This window comes from Eptatretus burgeri, chromosome 12, assembly GCF_056783735.1.
Source record: "Eptatretus burgeri isolate ZD-2024b chromosome 12, Ebu_testis_v1, whole genome shotgun sequence".
Taxonomy (NCBI): domain Eukaryota; kingdom Metazoa; phylum Chordata; class Myxini; order Myxiniformes; family Myxinidae; genus Eptatretus; species Eptatretus burgeri.
This window is the reverse complement of record NC_140972.1, coordinates 96772953-96796027: the sequence shown is the minus strand read 5'-3', so window position 1 is coordinate 96796027 and position 23075 is coordinate 96772953. Positions and strand designations below refer to the sequence as shown.

At 43.9% G+C, this 23075-nt stretch overlaps 1 protein-coding gene across 1 annotated transcript in view; it reads right to left on the bottom strand.

Moving 5' to 3' along the window:
- Positions 1–23075, bottom strand: part of PCGF3 (polycomb group ring finger 3) — a 98502-nt gene that overhangs the window by 34653 nt on the left and 40774 nt on the right. Inside the window, exons 2-5 of the mRNA XM_085849023.1 lie at positions 15942–16157; positions 15351–15447; positions 12768–12823; positions 7886–7951 (exon numbers count right to left, since the gene is read on the bottom strand). Coding sequence (XP_085705149.1) covers positions 7886–7951; positions 12768–12823; positions 15351–15447; positions 15942–16050 — 328 coding nt within the window. The 5' untranslated portion in view covers positions 16051–16157. The remainder of the gene's footprint in view (positions 1–7885; positions 7952–12767; positions 12824–15350; positions 15448–15941; positions 16158–23075) is intronic.

The following is a 23075-nucleotide window of genomic DNA, read 5'->3' as shown; positions in this document are numbered from 1 at the left end:
TGACCACGGAACCCTTTTTCCAAAATGTTGATCCAATTTGCAATCCTATCTGACGTATGTTGACAAATATGTGCCACCATTTTATACACCGACCCTCAAATTACGATTCTTGCCAATTTGCCGACTGAAATTGGAATGCGACGCTCTTGGCAATATCGATTCAAAATTATTAAAAGTTTGGTGACCCAATGACTCTTTGGACTCGTAAGTTACTATGTGGTACACAATGGTGGTAATTCCAATCTCAGCACGATGCTGCATTGGTGCTGTCACCAGGATATTTCCAGAAAATGACAATCAATTTGTGGATATCCACACTATGTGTAAATAACTCACTTATCATGCTTATTAGTCCCATAGTGGTTTCACCAGAGGGGACTAGAGATTTGCTCTCCGTCCGTCCATCTGCACCTCTTGTGGTTTTTCCGACTTTTCCCCATATCCTGTAACATATTGAACTGAGACTTGGTACATGGCTTTATTATAATAAGTTACAGAACAAATTCGAGTTTCAGGGCGTTTTTTCAATGTTTCGCAGAGTTATACCCTTTTGAGACTTCGAAAATATCACACGTTATACATGGGTCAGTGTTTATGCCTGGTGTTCGCTTAATGGTTAGGGTGGCAGGCTTGGGATGCTAAGGTCCTGAGCTCAAGTCCTGCTCTGTCATTGAATCAATACCAGGTGGGGTTGACTCAGCCTGTCATCCTTCCAAGGTCGGCAAAAATGAGTACCAGCTTTCTGGGATGATTGAGCCATTCGAGTATCCCGCGTGGGAGTGACGACCCATCCAGGTTTGTGCCCAATAGCCCAGGAGACTGCTTTGGAAGCACCGACGCTTTGTACAGAGTATGGTTCCAATGGATGGATGGTTAGTGTTTAGCTACCATGACTTCACCCAGGTAAAATCATGCGCTGCCATTGCATGAAGCAACACAGATCGACAGGTCTCAGACCTTTGGCCTGGGTGTTAGTCCATGGCCCAGTGCAATTGGAATGATCCCATGTATATAACCATGATGTACTACATATGCACATAAGCCATATGCATGTTTTTGCTTCAGGTATGTACATCAGGTTATTGTTAATATGAAATAGGCAAAACCTGGAAATGAAAGAAACACGGTGGGTTAGTTTGTTATTCTTCATTTTGGTTCCGGTATAGATCGGCTCGAGCGTGCATGAAACGCCAACAAATTTTTATCTCCCAACCATTCGTTGGGACCGGTAGGGGACATGTAATGGAAAGCAATTCTCACTCTTGTTTATTTTATTAATTTGTGCCAGGGAATCGTATTGCCATCGGTAAATAATACACAAACTCCTTTTAGATTAAATATACATATATATATATATATATATATATATATATATATATATATATATATATATATATATATATGTTCAAGACATACAGTGGATACATACTCCATTTACACTATTTCTTGCAGAAGCACCGATTGTATGGTTATATATGTGCATGTACAAGTGACGCTTATCCTCGTTTCAGAACTTGTATCAGTCCGTACAGTAATAAATGTGTTCAACACAATACATGAATCGACACAAGTCAAGGTGTGCAAGACGTAGAAGTTCTTGTGAACAGAGATCTGTGGAAGGGATGGGGGGGGGGTACACGGGATAGACAAGATGGACACTACAGGGACTTTCAGGAAGGCAAGCAGGGAATATGAAGTAGGTGGGTTTGGGGTGGATTAACGGGGGTAGAAAAGATCATGGTTTTTTTTGATGGGGGAAGATAAGAGATGGTGGTGAACAGCTGTTTTGAAGACCTGGAGGGAAGAGTGGGATTGAAGAGAGTTTGGGAGTTTGTTCCAGTGGTGGGAAAAAAAAGAGGAATGGAAGAGTGAAGGTGAGCAGTGATTCTTGATTTTGGTAGTTTAACCAGAAGGGGGTTGCTGGTGGACCTCGAGTGCCCTGCGGAAATATAGGGGGGACAGAGCACAGACAGGGCGGGGGCGGGGGTGTGGCGAGACTGGAGAGGAGATGGTAGAAGACAGAAAGACCACCGATCTGCCTCTGGTGAGAGAGTGAGAAACCCAAAGAATCAGCCTCATCACGGGAGATAACAATGATCCTAAAAGCCTTTGTTTCCACAGCGTGAAGTCGAGAAAGGTGCGACACAGGAGCCAGAGGGGAGAGCAATTTTTGGCACAGAATTGGTGATATCTCAAATAATTCACTTTTGTTGTACCAGATTTAGCTCCATACAGGAGGCACGTAACTTTCTCCAACTTATCCGTGACTTCGTCACGAACATCCCATTCCTTTCCCAACTGGGCGAAGGTGTTTTGTATCTCGTTGTTGGCACTGATGATTTTGAGTGCACATAGTTTCCCTGTGCCTGCAAATGTGCTGACTGTCTCACATCCTGAATAGGCATTCTTGCCAATGAGAGGCCGACAAACATGTGTGCCTATTGACTTTGATGTTTTCCCGATGTCGAGTACTCTGGCACGTGCTTTTGTGCCTCATTTGTGGAATAATGTGGCCTGCATGTTCTCCTGAAATGCCAAACACATGATGCATACATCAGTGTTGTCTGAGCTTTTCAACACTGATGGGTATCCATGTGCAGCAGCATGTGCAAACGAACATCTGCTTCCTCATGTGTGCTCTTCAGGGCAGATATCTCTTGGCTACCTTCAGAGGTGATTTGGTGGCATCTCTCTTCAGATGTCACAAAAATAACTTTTCCCTGCAGTCGTTTGGTGTACTCAGCCTTCTTCCATTCATTGACCAGAAATGAAATGAGGCTCGATTTGTTCCTGACATGGCGAAGAAAATTATCCACTGCCTTAAAATTTGTGATGCTGTGATGCTTTTCAGTCCAAGCCCCAGCCCTTCTCCCATGGCCAACCTTTCGCTGTTCTTGATAGAGGTGTCTTTGTTTGTGTCAAAGACGCTATCGATCCTCTGACTCATGCTTACATCCTCCAGAGCCATTGACAGCATGACCATAGCCACTTCACCAAAGTTGTCTTGATCACCTTTCACCTTCTGAATGAGATTCATCCCATCAATGACAGATCCGACACGTTTTCCTGATGCTGATCCTGCTCACCAGATTCTCTCAGCGAGGGAGCCTCATGAGTGGAGGAGCCCAATGCGCCGACCACGTGCCTCATGGTTGCAGCAGGTTGATCAGCATCTTAAGGAGATTGGGATGGGCCAGGCATCTGCCTGGTGGATGGCCAGACGGAGGCCCCTGGAGTACTGGCGGAAAGTGGACGCAGCAACGCGCTGCTCCGGCGCATGCTCCCAGACCTGAACAACAGTTGCAGAATGTTCAGGCATTCCATCAGCTGGGGCTACATTCTTCTGCAATACTGTAGCTAGAGCAGTCTTGTTGCCTTTAGGTGGTTCTTTCTCTCACATTTGAAAGTTCATTGTGGCCATTATATTTATCACTGGTAGATTTTTTTTGGGGGGGGGGATTATATGAAGAATTTAATATCCTTGCCAACAAGATATGAAGATTTGATGAACATACTTGGATTCATTCTTTATACACGACAAACTAACAAAGACCCACAAACTATACATTTGGGTGAAAATCTGGCAATTGTCGACCTAAGGGGTATGGTTGTATATGGGGTGATAAACCAGAGAAGGCAAAGGGCTACACAATGCTGTCACATATTTTCCATCTCTAGGGACACGAGCCTTGCTAAAAATCACAATTAGCCTTGCTCCCTCTGACTGATAGCGACCAACCCCATTGGCTCATAGCCTAACGTCGACTGGGGTCCTGTAGTTTTGAAGCAGAACACTCAGAGAACAATGTCAGATAAAGAATATCATTAAACCCAAGTGAAAGTGAAGCTCGACATAGAAATAAGCAAACATATCAAGAAAGGTATTCAGGATGTGATAGAATTTTTGTGTGATGGAATAATATTGAATACAAACCACACCGGGAGGGCTGCAAGTGCAAATAAACGAGCAAAGAAAACAAAACAACCAGATAAAGGAAACAAGAGGACATACGAAGAAATACTAGGCCTACTAAAAAAATAACCCAGGTATTGATAAGAGTAAAATATCGGGAGGTTCAGCTGGATATCGGATATTCGTCGTACAGGGAAGTGGAAGAACGAAGCGAAAGGAGTTGCACAAATGGGAAAAAGTATTTAATGTTTAATATTTATTTATTATTAATTACCTCCGACGCTCTATGTGGACGTACGTTATGTTTTCACCCCTGTTTATTTGTCTGTCTGCCTGTTTGTGAGCAGAAAATATCAAAAGGTTTTTTGACGGATTCGAATGAAACTTGGTGGGCAGGTTAGGTGTGCGTCAAGGCCGAATTGATTCGATTTGACACATATAAACATGATGTGGGAGTGGAGGGGAAGCCATAGCCAGAGGTATTCCTGGGGGTGTGGGGGAGTGAAGGCAGTCAATGGAGAGTGAGGAATAGAGTCTTTGATGAAGAGAGCAACTCCTCCACCAGGACGAGGCTCAGGTCTGTCATACCGGAGGAGGGAGTAACCAGGGAGAGATACTTGGGAGTCAGACACGTCTTGGGGGAGGAAAGTTTCTGTTTGGCAGATTATGTCTGGTTTGTCAGTGGCAACCTGTATGGAAAGATCTGTAAGGTTTGAGCGAAGGCCCCGGATATTTGAGGTCCACACTGTTAATGAAGAGGGAGGGGAAGAGGCTTTGTATGCAGGGGGTGGGAGGGTAGGACAAGGGACAAGGGGGGAGGTAAGGAGGGTTGTTGAAGGAGGGGGGGGGATGGCAGAATAGGTGGGGGGGGGGGGGGGGGCAGATGAGGAGGAGAAAAGGCTCTGTGGTGCTGGGGGAGAGGGGGGACAAGAGAGGGGGAAGAAGGCAGTTGAGGATTTGGGGAGGTGGAGTGAAGAGATGGAGATGAGAGGGCAGTGGAAGGAGGCAGCTTTGTGGATGAGAGGGAGGGGGGGTGAAGATCTGGATCCGGCCTATCAGCGGGATACAAAACGTAAACCATTCAGCCCATCAGTGGGATAAGCGATCTTCCGAGTGCCGTTCTAGTATATCTTTGGTTTTGTTGACACATGTCTGACAGAGGATCAGTGGGGAAACTGTTTACAAGAGAGAAGTGAGTGTAGTACTGGTAGATATATCTACGAGTTCAAACAAAACAAAACAGGCCACTTTCAGAAGAATGGAATACCTGATGTCTGTACGTCTCATGGTTCATGTATAAGGAACAGCAAATTACAGAGCAGGAGGTTTAACATCGATGGTGAGAAAGGTTCTTAAAATTCTATGAGAAGAACAAAAGTACCCGTCGCTTCACTGACACATTTAATCAAAAGACAACACCTTGTAATTCACAAACATTCTGCTCTATTAACTCTGTAATTTGCCGCAAACATCGTTTTAACATATTGTTGTGGGAATGCCTTCTGGGGGTAATGTTGTATATAACATAGCAATAGTTATTTCCTCTACTGCATGTATTAGGATAAGTGTGAGGTAACCTAATTGTGATGTAGAATATGAATAGTTTTATGTGTAAACAGTTGTTGGCAATCTTCCCCACATGTGTGTGGGACTAAACCCGCTTTCCCTTCGGACCCTTTTTAATGTTCTTACCTTTGTAATCTCTATCGTATGCGTGTTAATTTAAGCGTGCGGACAGACCGTCGGCACAAGTTCAGGTGGGAAAACGCTGCACTGTGAACCCCGGCCATGAGGACCATCTGGGTAAAGGGTCAGGGGTTTGCCCCACCTACAGACCGTGTGAGGGACCAATATCAGCTGAGCGGGGAGGGGCGAAGTGCGTCATGGGGGACGAAGGTATAAAAAGGCGTGTTGGGCTGAGCGTGGGGTGACGAGATGAGCAGTTGCTGCCGCCGCTTGCACCCACGCCCAAACCACCCCCCTTGTGCTGGTTACACTCTCCCCCCTCCTGTTTTGCCAGCTCTGGTCCACGGCCTGAGACTGTTCCTGCAAAGCCGTGTCTCCAATTGGAACACACCATTAAAACAACTCTTCCACCCCCACCACCACCACCTCCATCACCATTTCATACATTCTCCTTTTCATTCAGTAAATAAAGTATTGTTGGCATCGAACAAAAGTGTCGCATATCCTCATCTATGGACGTTAAGCCGGGTGTCCCATCTGCTAGCATTGGTTGGACCTGAATGATCCCACAGTGCTTCTCGAAGAGTCGGTGAGTCATCACCGGCACCCTGAACAAATTCACAATTGGTGCCTAAACTGTGGGTAGCAACTGGACTTGTCTTCTTGGGTATTCATTGACACCATGTTACGCTGCATGCCATCTCAGAAAGGGGTTGCTGTGTGGTCTCCATCTTCCATATCAAAAACCTATTCACACTCTCAGGTGTTCACATGTCACCCACAAACGCTCATAACTGGCTACCAAGAACAATCACAACAACAATATCTGCATCGAGAAGATTACATTCAGTTCTTATACAAAGGGTATAGCTGCATTAAAGAGGGTTTATCAGAGTAGAATTTGGGCAGCACCAAGGATGACCTTCAAGGAAGTTCAAAGACAGAATTTAGCAATGAGGAAGTATAAGAAAGGAGAGGGCTATTTCATTCAAAAGAACATAATCACAGGAGGATTTGATCATGAGAGAGCATGGAAGAGATATTACGGTACGGTTTACTTGTTGTGAGGACCCCAGCCAACCATCCCAGAGGTTGAGGGTGCAAATTCAGCTGATGGCAGGAATCTTATGGATTTTGATTCCAAGCTTCTCTAACCTGAGCTCGGATCAGAATTACTATGTCACAAAGTAACAGATTGTCAGTCAAGGACCAACTGGCTCATTAATGAACTTTAAGGAGGAATGGCCATCGATGGCCTGCCCTGCTGCGTCTGGTCTACACGTGGCGAAAGTCCACGCTTCGTGGTTGACTAAAATGCCTTCAAGTTTGCTCGGGATGTGCAGTTAAGCGCTGTCGATGCAAAAACGCTTCTTTGCCCAAAATCTCCCAACGCTCCATCAAGAACAGAAACGAGATGCGGATTTATTCTTACAGAGTCGTTAGAATGTTGAACGATTTGTCAGGAAAGGGCGGAGAAGAGCAAACGTTGAGGGGGTTTTCAAAGGAATTGAGATGAGCATGGACAGGCAGAATGAAAATTGGGGATGAGGACAAGTACCTCATCGACAGGTGTGGTGTTGGACGTATATACTCACCCCCACCACCTCTTCTCACACCGTCCTTCCAATGTTCGTCCCTATTCCCTCCCATGTTATATTCTTACACATTATTGGCGGATGGGGTAGAGGTGAGGGAATAAGAAGATAATTTCTCTCTATAACGAGGTGGGGGCGAGGGGGGAAGAGAGTGGAGAAGTGAAGATAATGGTATCGAGGTACAACATGTGTCGTTGGATGATCACACAGAAAGACTGCTCCCCCCCCCCAACCCCCAAGATGCCGAATTTCAAGGTTTCCGGATACAACCCCGAAACATGAAGCATATCGGTTAATTTCCGCAACATCAGTCGGACAATCTGGCACAACACGATTTCCAATTCGTTATTTTCCTGAATTCCCAAAACACAGTCAGCAGGGGGCGCATCAGGATAAGTAAAGGGAGGAAGTGAAGTTTGTGGACATTTCAAAAGTTTCCTCGCTGACTTGTATTTGCAGTTAAAAGTGTTGTTACTGCGTTGTATTCACAATGTACCGCAACTACTGTGTTGTATTGTGCTACAACTGCTGGGTTGTACTCATAATGCTATCATGGCAGAAAAATGTCGATACAGCGTCTTCACTGTTCACACAGAATCCTCAGCTCTCGAGGCCCACATAATAGATGTGTCCGTATCGAGTGGAAAAGGCAACAAAAGAGCTGCTAAATGCAGATGACATCCACACTGACCTTTTGGATCTCCTGGAAGCTCCAATCCTCGCTTCCAGTAGAATTCCCGTTGGCGCCTGAGTTCAGCTGAATGCACAGATGCATCGTGTTAAAAAACAAACAAACAAACACGTTTCAAGGATATCATTGAGCAACAAATGATATCTCAAGGATGTCATCGACCGACAAACCGACACGTTGACATGCATTCGACATCAGTAACAGGGATCCACAGTCAAAGTCATAACCGATGGAAGTGTCAACAATCCATCCCATTCCCTTTAACAGGGGAATGAAAACACCCAACATTTTACTTGCCTTTGGAGATGCCAACTGCTTTAGATATCACATTGGGTAAAGTGGAGTGGAGGGAGGAGGGGGTGGTGGTGGTGGTGGTGGTGGTGGTAATCTCTCACCAAATCACAATATTTTGTACGATTATATTGCATTTGGACAATAAATGTGCCTTTTAGTTGGGTTGGTTGGGTAGTTGCGCCTCTGAATGAAGAGAACAAAGGTTGGTTGGATAGTCAAAAAAAACTCTTATTCCCTTAAACCTGCATTTACATAAGTCATAAGATATGACAAAGAAGTAAACAAGACAAAGTAAATAACTGAGAACTGTCCAGAATCAACTCCCTTGTACCACGAGCTCGACCCCTCGACCCCAGCCTCCCCCTAGTTCCCTCTTTCCTTTGAAAATAGTTCACCGACTTGGCTTCCAGAGCTTTTAAAATCATGACTTTGACCTTTGAGTGGTTTCTTTCAAAGTTAATCTGTGCTGATACTTTTTAAGTTAGGTAGAAGGACTTGACAGCAGCTACCCAGGGTAGTACTGTACTATGGTCCGGACTGAGGAGGGTTCAAGTGAAGCCCGGAACCATCGTACACTCTCCATGTCGAAATTGCTGGTCGTACCTTCTGTCTCGGGTAAACTAATCTACCGGCCGAGCTTTCATTTCTCTTTCTCACACGCACCATCCACTCACTCATCATACTCGTTTTCATCTTTACATTCTTTATCTTAAACTTAATTTTCATATCCTCTTCCTTGTATTCACTTCTTCGTGCGTCTCATCCTTTATGTTTCATTTACGATCTCACTTCAATGTCATGCCATTGCCTTCGTGGAGCCAGGACCGCACATTCTTCCATAATGCGTTTTACTGTAGGTGAGCCAGACTGGCAGCCGTTGCAGGTGTCGTTAGTGGTGGCGTCAAGTCGGTTTGGCCTGTAAGATCTGTTGGTGGTGTCTACAGCGGAAGCAGGAAAGGTGAACATGAACATATCTCGGGAGTAATTTCTCTGTCGTCGATGGGTGGGGGTTTAGTGCCCATTGCCCAGGATACTGTTTGGGCTCAGGTTACTTATTGTATTGATGTTGATGTGGGTGTGGATGCGTTTTTGTAGTTGTCATTGATCAGTAGGGGGATGTTTTGAAGGATGTCATTGGAGTGTTTTTGTGGTGTAGTCTTAATGTGTTTAGGGGGTCTGTGGGTGGTTGGACATGTTGTGGCATAGGTGATTATGGTTGACACTTGCAGCTGCAAGGAACTGCACACCTCTCATGTCCAAGTGGCATTTGATGTTTAACATTTTTACCTGTGTGTGTAGGTGCTCGATAGGTGTTGTTAACGTGCATCCTGTGAGCCCATGATGTGAGCCCAAAGCGCATGATGCGATGGGCTTTGTTGTGTACGGTCTATAGGGTGTTGAGATGTGTGCTTGATTGGCTGGAGGCCCAGGGTGAGCTGGTGTAATCAATGACTGATCGAATGTCCTGTTGTTTGTATATTAGTGGTGTTGTTTCTTTGTGGTGTCTCAACTCGATTCCTCTGAGCCTGGATGTGCATGTTTTTTTAATGTTTGTGATGTGATCGTGGAATGACATGGATGTGTTAAAAGTGACGTGTGTGTGTGTGTGTGTGTGTGTGTGTGTGTGTGTGTGTGTGTGTGTGTGTGTGTGTGTGTGTGTGTGTGTGTGTGTGTGTGTGTGTGTGTGTGTGTGTGTGTTCGGGATGATGTTGTGTGATATGTGGTGCAGCACTTGTTCCTTGGTGTAATTTGTTTAGAGTGAATGTTGATTTTGAGGGTCTTCTTTTAGTCTGTTGATGGTGAGCCAGGTTTGTGGGGTGCTGAGGAAGGGTTGAAGTTGTGCTGTGGCTGTGTTGATTTTGCTATGGGTAGAGGTGGTGGTGGAGTGGTTTGGTCTGAATCCGTGCTGGGTGTGCGAGAGTGGTGGTGGAGTAGTTTGATATGAATCCATGCTGGGTGTGCGAGAGTGGTGGTGGAGTGGTTTGATCTGAATCCATGCTGGATGTGCGAGAGTGGAATGTTTGGGCTTGTGAGTGTAAGTATGTGACGTTCTGTAACTTTGGAAGGTGTGTAAGGTAATCTGATAGGTGTGTAGTTGGATTTGGTTGGTTCTTTGTTTGGTTTGAGGAGGGAAATGATTTTGCTGAGTTTACAAATTTGGTGAATTATTGAGTGTTGGTGGGAGAAGATGTTATATTTGTGAGGGCTGATACTCCGTGTTGTGCCGTGTGGTTCAAGGTAGTTTAAGTGTAAATTTGAGGTGTTATCAGGATGTGGATTTTGGATGATTTTGTTGTTTCTGAAGGAGTGAATGATGTGATGGTGTTGTCGAGTTAGTAGATGAGTTTGTATCTTGTAACACTTGTTTCCTCTTTTCTGGGTTCTATCTAACTTGTGTTTGTGTAATGATCTATAAGGATGTTAGCTTGGTGTTTCGCTGATGGTATGTTGCCTGTGCTAGTTATGACTGCATGTTAGGCCGCTGTTGGCGTTAGTGATGATGTTGATGATTTTGTACATGTGTTTGCTATTGGTTGAGTGATCTGATGTGTGTGTCAATGATAGGAGTGCCAGGTTTGTGTTTTTTTTTCATGAATTTTTGTTGTTGATTTCTGTGTTTAGTGTTTGAATCCTTTGTACTATGTCGGATGGTATGGGTGTTCGGGTGTCTTGTTGTTTGATGAAGTGTGCAATTCCTGATGTGCAGCTGGGGTTGTAATTTTTGATGTTGCCCTTTGGAAAGTATTTGGTTGCGGCGGTTATGATGATTATATTAAACTGTACTTGATGTGGCTATTAATGTCGGTGATGTTGTTAGTGTTGAATTGTTTGAATTCTTGCTCAGTGTCATGTTTAAAATTGTCTTATATTGATTTTTTTGTAATCAGTGAATATGTTGTTACGATTGTCAGACGAGAGGGTATTGCATTTGGGTCTGTTTGTCTGTTTGCTGCACAGAACGTGTGTTTTTCTCTGCAAACACTCGTCGAATTGACACAAAATTTTCACCACAGGAGCGACGACTCATGTAGAATGCTTTTATGATAATTATGACGTGATTGGTCACGTAGTGTGGCAGCCATGTTGTTGTTTTTTTTAAAGACCTTCAAAAATCTTCTCTGAAATGGCTCAACAGATCGAGGTGAAACTTTACAAGTATGACCGCCTATCCACGGGGAACAAAACATTCACACATATTATGTCATAGGTCACATGGTTTGGCAGCCATATTGGATTTACCATAAAATCTCTAAAAATCTTCTTCTCCAGAACTGCTGGACAGATCGAGGGGAAACTTCACCGACATGTTCCACAATCCGTGGAGATACCTGCGTATTCATCAATAATTAATGTCACATGGTCTGGCAGCCATATTGGATTTACGCTAAACCCGAAAAAAAAATATTTTTCTCGAGAACGGCTGGACAGATCAAGGGGGAAACTTCACATCCATGTTCCTCAAGCCTTGGAGACACCAGGGTGTTCACGAATAATTAATAGATCACATGGTCTGGTAGCTATATTGGATTGAGCAAAAATCTTTTTTTTTAACTCTTTCGCTTGAACCGCTTCATCAATCGACGTGAAACTTTATGCCTGGATGGGTTTGAGGGTAGCGGAGTAGCGGCTGAAACCCGAATCCTTTCCCGAATCCTATCCAGTTTCCTCCTGATGACTCCATCTTTGCTCTTTACTTCTTCGGTTTATTTATTGGCATCCGCTTTATTATGCTCGTTCCATATCCTGATCATGATAATTCAGTTTACAACAAGTAAATGTTTTTCACAAACATCACTCACTTCTTTCACATAAAACACTCAGTTCGCAACCCTAATATATCATGCACATGAAAAAGTCTCAATGGTGCTCTATGAATTATTACAAACAGGGAATGAAATAAACAGCAACAATCATTCGGGACATCCTCAATATCCCAAGTCAGTCGAGCCACTTTCATTCGATCCACACTCGTATTGTTTTGTGGCTTTTCTACCTCCCATGTTGAGCAACGTACTCGCACTACACCTGCCGGTAAGTAATTATGTGCATGTAATGATGAAGCAGGTTGGGAGACCAAGTGGCACGATTTCAAGAAACTATAACACAACGCAATCGTTCAATCACCTACTGGTTTCACCACTTATTGGTGATGTTTGGCAGGAGTGTCGATTAAATATTGAAACATCAGAGGATTCAGCACCACCGGCTGATATATGCAGGAATGGCAAAATGACGACCTGCACATGATGAATCTTAAAAGCACAATGACTGTATCTCACCGGCAAATGGCTTGCAATGATGCCACGTACGCTGAGTGGCATTTGGCAAGGAACTTGTCAGTAAACTTCTGTTTAGGAGTACTAAGAAGATTCCTTTTCTTTTCTAATTATAAAATCCTAGTCACAGCTGGGGGTAATAGATTGGGTGAGAGATAATCTGTTGGTCCCTGCACTTGTGGGTGAAAGATGTCGTTGAGCTATTAAGAGAAGTTGGTGTGCGTATGTGCGTGCGTGTGAACATGCATGTCAAATGAAAATTAACAAGCACGGATCAGAACAGGACGAATGAGCTTTCTACATTGGCTCACCTTCCTGTAAGCCTGGTACAAGTTTGTACACAATGTCCTGCATTGTCCGATCATGTCTGCAGGAATAAAGCACAAATTGCGGACAAATAACTACAAAGTTGGGTGAAAACAGGTAATCCGATAGCAACATCCAGCAGATCTTCACCACCGTATCTCATGATACATTTTAAAATGGATCAAACCAAAGCCCAAACACACAAGAACCAATTAACGGTTCATGCTCACATGCCCAGGAACACAGTGTTTAAACAAGGCTCTGTCATTGAGGAATATCACCTTGTATTACAGCAAAATCCATCGATTAATTAATGTGCAATTCAACCACCAAGCCCTTACCCATCCATCCATCCATTCATTATTCCATCAACCAATCTATCCATTTTGTATCAATCTAGAATGATTCAATCTACACATTTTCCATCACTCATCCATCTTTCTACGAAACTATCTATGCATGATTTATGGAGTACTGATGATTAAACCCCAAAGCTAAGCTTTGTTAAGTTCAGGATATTTTAAGGATTTTTGTTTTTTTCCAATTTATGCCTTTTGCCAATCTTGTACTCACTAAAAAAAATTGAAAAAGGAACTTTAAGAACACATATGCCAGGTTTAACATGGCTGTTACAATGAAAACAAATCCATCATCTGCCATCAGTGCCGGATTAACCACAAGGCCCATGAGGCCTGGGCCTTGGCCTACGAAAAATATTTGGCCAACGAAAATTTCCAACGACGTTTTTTTTCAGTCTTATTTATGTGACTTGACATGTGCAGGAAGGCTGTACACACCGTGAGCGAAGGCGGCTGGCACACTGCCAGACACAGTGATCGTCGACAGCGAGCGTGGGAACCATATGATCACATCATATTTTTACAGGCACTTGTATATCTGAAAGTCGGACAAATCGCCATTTACCGCAGTCTGTTCCAATTAAATTTCATGTTCAAAATCGTCGTTTTTGGTCACTCTTGAATTTGGCCTACGAAATCTCAAGGACCTTGGCCTATGAAGACCTTAATCCAGCCCTGTCTTCCATTCAATCTACCATTCAGTCAATACAACCACAAATCAACGGGGAAGAGAAGGGGAAAAGAAAGAGTGAGGCTTGTGAATGCAGAGTTTGGGGTAATGACGGCAAATATGAGAAAGAGGAGTATGCGTTGAAGGTTAGGGTGAGAGGGTATGGGGGCACCAACACTGTGAGGGGGTGGCAGCGACATGAATGGGAGGCAGCGGCGGCTATGTGAATGGGAGATGGTGGCGATATGAGAGGGAGGGGGCGGAGAAACCGTGAGGGGTGGCTGAGGAGAAACCGCGAGGGGGTGGCTGAGGAGAAACCGCGAGGGGGTGGCTGAGGAGAAACCGCGAGGGGGTGGCTGAGGAGAAACCGCGAGGGGGTGGCTGAGGAGAAACCGCGAGGGGGTGGCTGAGGAGAAACCGCAAGGGGGTGGCTGAGGAGAAACCGCGAGGGGGTGGCTGAGGAGAAACCGCAAGGGGGTGGCTGAGGAGAAACCGCGAGGGGGTGGCTGAGGAGCCACTGGCCGTTATTGAGGATGGCAACGGATAGACTCCATCAAGTCGATTCATGGGTTCGTTTTTTTTCATTGTATGATTTTAAATAGCCTGTTGCACTGTGTCCATCGTTTACACAAGTGTCTGGAAGCCTCGAGTCAAGGGTAAAGTAGAGTAAGGAAATATAAAGGAATGGACACGGATTTTAAATGCCATATGTTTTGTGGTGAAGCAACGAGATCCAAACTTTTAAAATATCAATACGTCTTGCAACTTTTAATTGTTTGCCATTTGAATGGTCACCTTTTCGTATCCATCAAAAATGGTGAGAGTCGACTGCATGATAACAAAAATCAAACGATAAAAGGAAAGTTTGTGCTTCATGCGACAAACAAAAGTTTGAGCTCACAAACAAACCCCCCCGAAACAGGAAAGCAGTTCGGCTTCGCAATCCATCACAAAAGCACGACAGTGCTCGCAGGCTCGTTTTTCAGGCCGGTTACAGACAAGTCACCGTTCATTTAACTCGACACTGCAGTCAATCAACATGCAGCATGAGAGATAATGGAGGAGAGAACTTTCCACCAGGCAAGGCATTAATAACGGCGAGTGAAGCAATCAGGGAGTTTGTGACCGACGCAGGTCGACACATCAACAACAGATCAACGTGAAACACAAATGCACATCCAGTCAGGGAGGGTTCGGTGGGGGGAAAGGAAAATTCGTTTCTTTACAATTACAGTTACAAGGGGAAATTTATAAATTACATATGCTAAGTTTGGAGAGCTAAAGGGGCTGGAAATAACTGACAAAAGGAAAGAAAAGGAGAGACAAGAGTGGGAGGTAGGACTTGAAAAGGACATTCAGAGAAGAGGAAAGAAAGAGGGGGGAAAAAAAAAAAGAGGGAAGAAAGAGGGGAAGAACGGAAGATGCACGAAGCCGGCAGTGTGGAGGACTAGTTGGGGTCAAAGATTCTGCCAAGATTCCATGAGCAAATGGTCCCAAACTGGAGTGATTCACGTGGAATACTTATAACAAAGCGGCTGAGCTAGGAGGATCACACTTGCCCGATATACTGTGTTGGGTGGCTCTGGTGGATGACGATCTTGCAGGTGGGACACGTGTTGTGTTCCTCCAAATACTTCACTAAACAGCTCTTGCAGACTGTGAAGACAAATGGGTGTCACCATTCCGCCCGAATGAAAAAAACCACAAGCACATACATTACAAAAGTCAAGTTTACCGATCTGCAGAATCCTGTTGATGGAAAGTAACCTCGATGGCATACCCAGCAGTATGACTTGCCAACATTAATGGCAAGAACTGTGAAGCTAGCTCTCCAGGCCCAAACCATGCTATTAGCGGTTTCATACAAGTGTCAAAATGCAAGCTCAACGTGTCCTGAATGTTGGTATATTATTACACATGCCTTCCTTTGGCCCTCTTGCATATATGCCTCCCCTGGAATGAACGGCACGTGCACGCATACACCACAACACACACACACACACACACACACACACACACACACACACACACACACACACACACACACACACACACACTAACCAATTTATGCTATGAGCCAGTCACTCATACATGACCGGATAAAAGCCAAAAATCAATGAAGGAAAGGGAGTGTGTGACAAGGTACCCACAGGTATGTAGGCACTCGGTGACTGTTGTGGCGTCGATCAGATACCCGTGACATAACGGACATGTGATATGATCATTGAGGCTCTTTAGCTTGATCTTGCGGGTAAACATGGTCCTCCGGTGTGCCCCACAGCTGGCCAAGGGCGCTGGTGCCCGTCAGCGCCAGAGGGAGCAGCAGCTGGCACACCGCTTGCCGCCCCCCCTCCCCCCTCCCCGACCTGCAGCACATGTATTTGCACAGAGTGATAAGGTTAGAGTGAAGATAGATATAGATAACATATGAGGAGTTATCATAACTGTCTGGAGAAGACAGGTGTGGAATTGAGAGGGGGGAGGGATGGTGGGGTCATCGAGCCTTATGTGTCAAAATCAGGATGGGAAGGAAGGAGGGGGGTAAATTCGACTATCGATTATTTATAAGTAAACATTTGGCGTGTTAGAGTTCCCATCAGACTCGTGTGCGAAACCCGGGTTCAAATTCCACATACCATGTGTTTTGTACATCATCTACTCATTTGCGTGAAATTTGTGTGAAAAGATGTCCACTAATTATGTCTTTGTACATAACCACTGTGAGCAAAAAAGTGAAACGGTTTCAGGTGTGAACCCTTCTTCAAAGCTAGAGAGAAGTATTCACAAGACACACCTGACATCCGTGTATTCCGCAGTGCCCTCTTGTTTTTGTACCCCTCTCATCAAGCATCGTGAGCTTGGATTCATATCAATAGTGGAATGAAATTATTTATAATTTCTGTTACCAATTACAAAGGAAGGGTTCTGAAATAAAACAAACAAAGGAACGAACGACTGTTTCTACAAATGCACTCAAATTAGCCTCACTCCAAAAACCTACATCTTGCTCAGGAGTACAAGCTTGTAAAACGGTACAAATAACATCAGATAGTATGAAATCACCCAATGCACATTCGTCACGTGGAAGGCAGACAGGTATGAACCACAGCAGGAAATATGTTACACCGATACACTCTTCATTTATAAATAAATAAAACATTCACAGGCAAGAGGAGCACATAACTGGGATTGAGTAAATGTTTTATGGTTTTCCTCAATTACCAATAAGAATAAATTATTATAACAATGACAGCTCAGATGCTGATTTTGACGGGTTTGCTATCCCAGAGTGTGGTTGCCGTGTGGTTATTGCAGCTCGCATGCTACAAACAAAATCAAGCTCCCAGGTGTTTGCGCATCATACGATGATGGCCATCTTTGGCTCAGATGTTGATGCTGATGAAAAAAACAACACCAAAGTGATTTAGAAAACTGTGAGGATCCAAGTGTGATTGTCTAGTGATGATCTCCGTGTGATTGTCGCGTGAGGATCGGCGTGTGATTGTGTTTTTTTTTTATAATGACAGATGGCATAAGGAAGTGGTGCAAAGGAGACACAAATGGTTCTGAAAAAAGGGATAAATGGATCTGTCAGGATGAGGTCAATCTTCATACAATTCCTCAGAAGAAAAAGAACAATCAGAGATTGCAAACCCTCGCCAGGACTTCTTTTGAGTGGCGTATTTTTATAGGTTTTCAGGTAAATCCAATATGGCTGCCAAACCATGTGACCAATGACATCATATGTGTGAACTTTTTCTTCCTCATGGACAGGCGGTCATACGTGTAAAGTTTCGACTCGATCTGTTCAGCCATTTCAGAGATTTTTGAAGGTTTTTTTTAAAACAATATGGCTGCCGAATAACGTGACCGATGACATCATGATTTTATTTTCTGTTCCATTTTATCCCGAGATGACCCTCAAAAATTTTCATACTGATCGGATGTGGCATTCTACATATGCATATGCAAAAAAAACATAAACTACATGGCTCAAAAGGTACGTGCCCTAGTTCTGTACCATCCAGTCAGACATGAGAAGTGGATAGAAATGAAGACCACAAGGGGAAAACCAGAGATGTCACTTTTTATAAATTTCAGGGTTATTGCACCTGCCAATAGTTGGCAACATAAGGTTTTCTCTCACAATATTACTTTAACAAATAACCAGGGGTGTCACATAATTTATATGGTATAAAGTTTAGCCGTGCAATGAAAAAACAAGTGTTGTCAAAGCTGAACAAGTAGAAACCCAGAGTTGTCAGTACTTTACTCCTGGTTATCTCCCTTTCATTCATGTTAACGGTTCCACCATAATATTCAGAGTTGAGAAACTAAAAAATGAAAGGTTGTAAAACTTTCACAGCATAAACTCTGAGCACTACAATAGCCTATTTGGTTATAACATGGATCTATTATTTTTGATCACAGGTTTTGTGTTCTGCAAAGTATTAAAATTAAAGTTTTCACTCAGTTAAGATTGGCTTTCTGCGTCATTCATGTTAACTGTTCCATCATAATATTCAGAGTTGAGAAACTAAGTTATAAAAGGTTGTAAAACTATCACAGGAAAAACTCTGAGCACTACAATGGCCTATTTGGTTATATCATGGGCTCCAGAGTTGGTGCATATCGTGGTTCAAGCCTGGTCAAACCTTTATTGTGACTTTTATGGGACCCACGCCGTGGCTTAATGGTTAGCTCGCCTGAGTACCCATCCTCATTCGATGTACCCACCGCCCAATCAACCTGCTCAGGTATACGAGGGAGTCACATGAGGTGACTTCGGCTATCGCGGGGGTGGTTTATCCTTGGTTTCCTCCCGGTTTTCCATCATATTAAGTAGTACGGAGTAAGAAATGGAGAATCCGTCGTCATATAAGCGAAATACCCTTGAGTATGGAGTTGAACACCAATCAAACAAAAAATAATGACCGTTTAATGTTGAAAAAAATAATCTGTGATCACCAAAGTCATTTAATGTATTCCAATAACCAACAAGCATGAATTTGCTACACATCCTGGGTTAAAATTGCATGGCAATTATTAAACAAGGGAATAACCAGTGATGTCAGTTTGCAACATTGATTCGTTCTTTGCTCTTAAATTAAATAACACAGAAGCTTGGCAAATGCTACATGCAAAATTTTATTGGCCAATGATCACTCTTCCTTTTACTGGAAAAGAAATCTATATGACAGTTATTAAACAGTCCACCAAAGTCTTGAAACTTTGTTTTTCAGTTTCTTCAAAATTGACTTATCCTGATATCTCTGGTTTTCCCTTTGTGGTCTTCATATGTACATTGATGCAAAAAAATATATAAAAAATACCCAGAGGCGTTCAGGACAACAGGGACAAGAGTGTGAGTCAGTGTGAATTGGTGCTGGTGTGTGTTCCTCCACAGCTGCAGACATTTACAAGCTGCACATGAGTGAGAACCCTGACCCCCATCATTCGGTACACGCCCCCATCCTCCGGTACACGCCACCGTCGTCAGGTACACACCCCCATCATCCGGTGCACGCCCCCTTCATCGGGGGTACACCCCCATCATCCGGCACAGGCCCCCATCATCCGGTACACGCCCCCATCATCCGGTACATGGCCCCATCATCCGGTACAGGCCCCCATTATCCGGTACACACCCCCATCCGGTACACATCATCATCCGGTGCACGCCCCCATCATCCGGTACACGCCCCCATCATCCGGTGCACGCCCCCATCATCCGGTACACACCCCCATCCATCATCTGGCACATGGCCCTATCATCCGGTACACGCCCCCATCATCTGGTACAGGCCCCCATCATCCGGTACAGGCCCCCATCATCCGGTACAGGCCCCCATCATCCGGTACACACCCCCATCCATCATCTGGTACATGGCCCTATCATCCGGTACATGGCCCTATCATCTGCCGGATCGGTTTCATCGCAACTATCGTTGAGTCATCGGTGAAGGCATATATAGGAACACGAACCGATGAGGCTGCCTCACGTGAACCACATGCTAAACCAATTTAAATGGAGAGAGAACGACTAAAACCCAAATTATCGTGCGAGTTACAGTTGGGATGATTGATTCGGTGAGATATGATTGGCCGTTGCTCCAATTGCAGGTGAGACAAGGCACTGTAGTTCTGTAATGTAGTGATTTTGTTGTTTGTGAGGGTCTTATCAAAAGGTGAATGTGCTGTCGTTGTTTATTCAATTCCTCACCCATAAACCATCCTCATCCCAACACCCCCAACCACCACTACCCCCCCAAAAAACAATAAGAAAAAAAAATGAAACAGTAGTTTTATAAATAGAACAAGTGAAATCCTTCAATACAGCAAGTGTGGTGAAGCAAAATGAGTACACTAATGTTAAAATATGCAATTTATGCTTTTTCAGTTGAAAAACAATTAAAAAGCGTACTTAATATTTGAAATGTAAAAATCTTGTTATTATTGTGATAAGCACCTATATATATATATATATATATATATATATATATATATATATATATATATATATATATATATATATATATATATATATATATATATATATATATATATATATATATATATATATATATATATATATAAAAAACAGAAGGAATGAAATCGTTCGATACAACGTGGCAGGGGGCCGCAAAAGAATGATAGCACAAGAAGAACTTAGCTTTCAGCATTTGGCGATCGACGCGAAATGCGATGGTGGGCGGAAATGACGTCTTTCGTTCGTTCGTACATGAGAGGGGCGCGTTTGTTGGTTTTTTTTCCCGTCAAGCATTAAATTAAATGGTTTTCACGTATATAACACATTAGTTTCACAAATTTCCATTGAAATACTCGGTTATTTCTGTCAATTCTCGCTATTTCCGTCTAGGTTACGCACTGCATCTACCGGACGGCCGTCATTGGCTGTCTTGAGGCACGTGGGGGGGAGGGGGTGGGGGGACAGAGGACACCGGAGACATGGTAGATGTGGTAGACACTGGGGACATTTCAAACTCGGTGCAATTGTATACAGCGTACGCGCCGTAAAAACACCGGTAATTGTTGCCGAAGTGGTTCGGGTGGCTGCCCTGGGCTCCTCGGACCACGAGTTTGAGTCCCGTTGGCTGTTGAATTAACACCAGGTGGGGTCGACTCAGCCCGTCATCCTTCTGAGGTCGGCGAAATGAGTTCCAGTGTGCTGGTGAAGGGACACAGCAGCAGCGGCGCAGCCGTGCTTCCAAGAGATTATAGCGACCCGGCAGCTAAGCCGCCATACACAAGAACGGAACCTTGTTTTCTCACCACACCTCTGAATCTCCAGTGAATTTAAGTTGATTAGCTGATAGATTAGATTAATGTGATGTTGATGGTGTGCAGGCATTTTGGGCCAAACAGCCTCCTGCGTCCAGTTCCTTGAGAAACGTTTCGGTCATGAAGGGTGTGTATCCAGTCGAGATCATCGAGATTAAAACAAAGACCAATACTGGCATGACCACGTAACAAGGGTATATCAGGAGGACGACGAGACAACTCTGTTTCTCATTCGAGAGGGATACATCAAAACGTAAACTACCAACGAAGCATTGAACAACAAACGCAGACAGTTAGGGAATCCTGGCATGGTTAAACTCGGTTATAGTAAAAGAGGAACCAAACCAAGTAGTTCAGTGTCCAGGTTGCTGTGCATGAGAATGATGTGATGGGACACGATTCGATGATACCAACACAGGTGTTTCCCTCTCTGCCAACCACTCGGATCCAGGTGTGCCATTCAGGCTGCAAGCTTGAGTCCATATCCGATGGCAATATTGTGGCACCTCGAATGTTCGTTCAGTCCATTAATGAAAAAAATAATAAATATATTAAAAACAAGTCCACGAATGAACCAAAATGACCTGTTTTTGTGGCAATGTTTGTTTCTGAATAAATCTTGGAGTACCTATACCTGGATTTCATTATTTTGGCCAAAAACACTTCATTTACCACATAACAGGATACATGATACCTGCATCACGTGAACACGGTATATGGCATACCTGCATCACATGAATACGGTATATGGGATACCTGCATCACCTGAGCACGGTATATGGGATCCCTGCATCACCTGAGCACGGTATATGGGATCCCTGCATCACATGAGCACGGTATATGAGATCCCTGCATCACATGAGCATGGTATACGGGATCCCTGCATCACATGAGCACGGTATATGTGATCCCTGCATCACATGAGCATGGTATATGGGATCCCTGCATCACATGAGCACGGTGTATGAAATCCCTGCATCACATTAACATGGTATATGGGATCACTGCATTACATGAACATGGTATATGGGATCCCTGCATCATGTGAGCATGGTATACAGGATCCCTGCATCACAAACTCGTGCTCAGATGGGAACAACAACAATGCAAACGAATCGATCAAGTGCACATTGAAATCAAAACATGTTCATTTAATTTGCTAATTTGGGTGCTTGAAGGCAATGATGACCAAGGTCAGGTGTCCTCCTTCATTTGCTGTGTGTCCAGGTACAAGGTATGTCTGCAAGAGACTATAAACGATAATCTTTACCAAAGTACGGGGATGAGGCATACGAGTCAACTTGCGGCCCATGATACACTCGGACGTGTCCACAAGTCCACTGGTCATCAAAAACTCCCAATCTATGTTTTACGAATGATCTTCACCATTTTGTGTCCAGTTTGCGGGTCAACTTCCTACATGTCCATCTTACACATTTACCAATTCACGTAACCAGCCATTCTCTCGCATCATCATGCTGGCGTTGTTCACTGTTCACTCGCTTGTCCTTTCACTAATCCAATGTCTGCATTGAAGGGAAACACTGAACAAGTTTCAACAACTTAGAATTGATTTTCCCACCATTATTCACAAGGTGAGGGAAGTGGACGTTAACAAAGCAATACATTGGTTTGTGACTAATAATTAACTAGTTTACTTGGTGAACTTCCACAGGGGAGGGGACCAAAATGGATACTGCCCTCACACCTTCATGCCACGTGGTGATCATAACTCCCAAGTTTCATGAATTTCTGCCCAACCATGTAGGACATAGTGTGACAAGATGGACAGACAGACAGACCCGATTACACTATCCAATTTTTTTCAAAGAGTGGGGATAAACACTTCATCTTTTTTAACGTTGGACATATGTGTACGATGTTTGGTCAAAATCCTTCCAGTAGTTCACAAGTTATCGCAGTTTACGAAGGTTTACACACGCACGCACGCACACATGAATGGCCAACCTGAAACACGATGC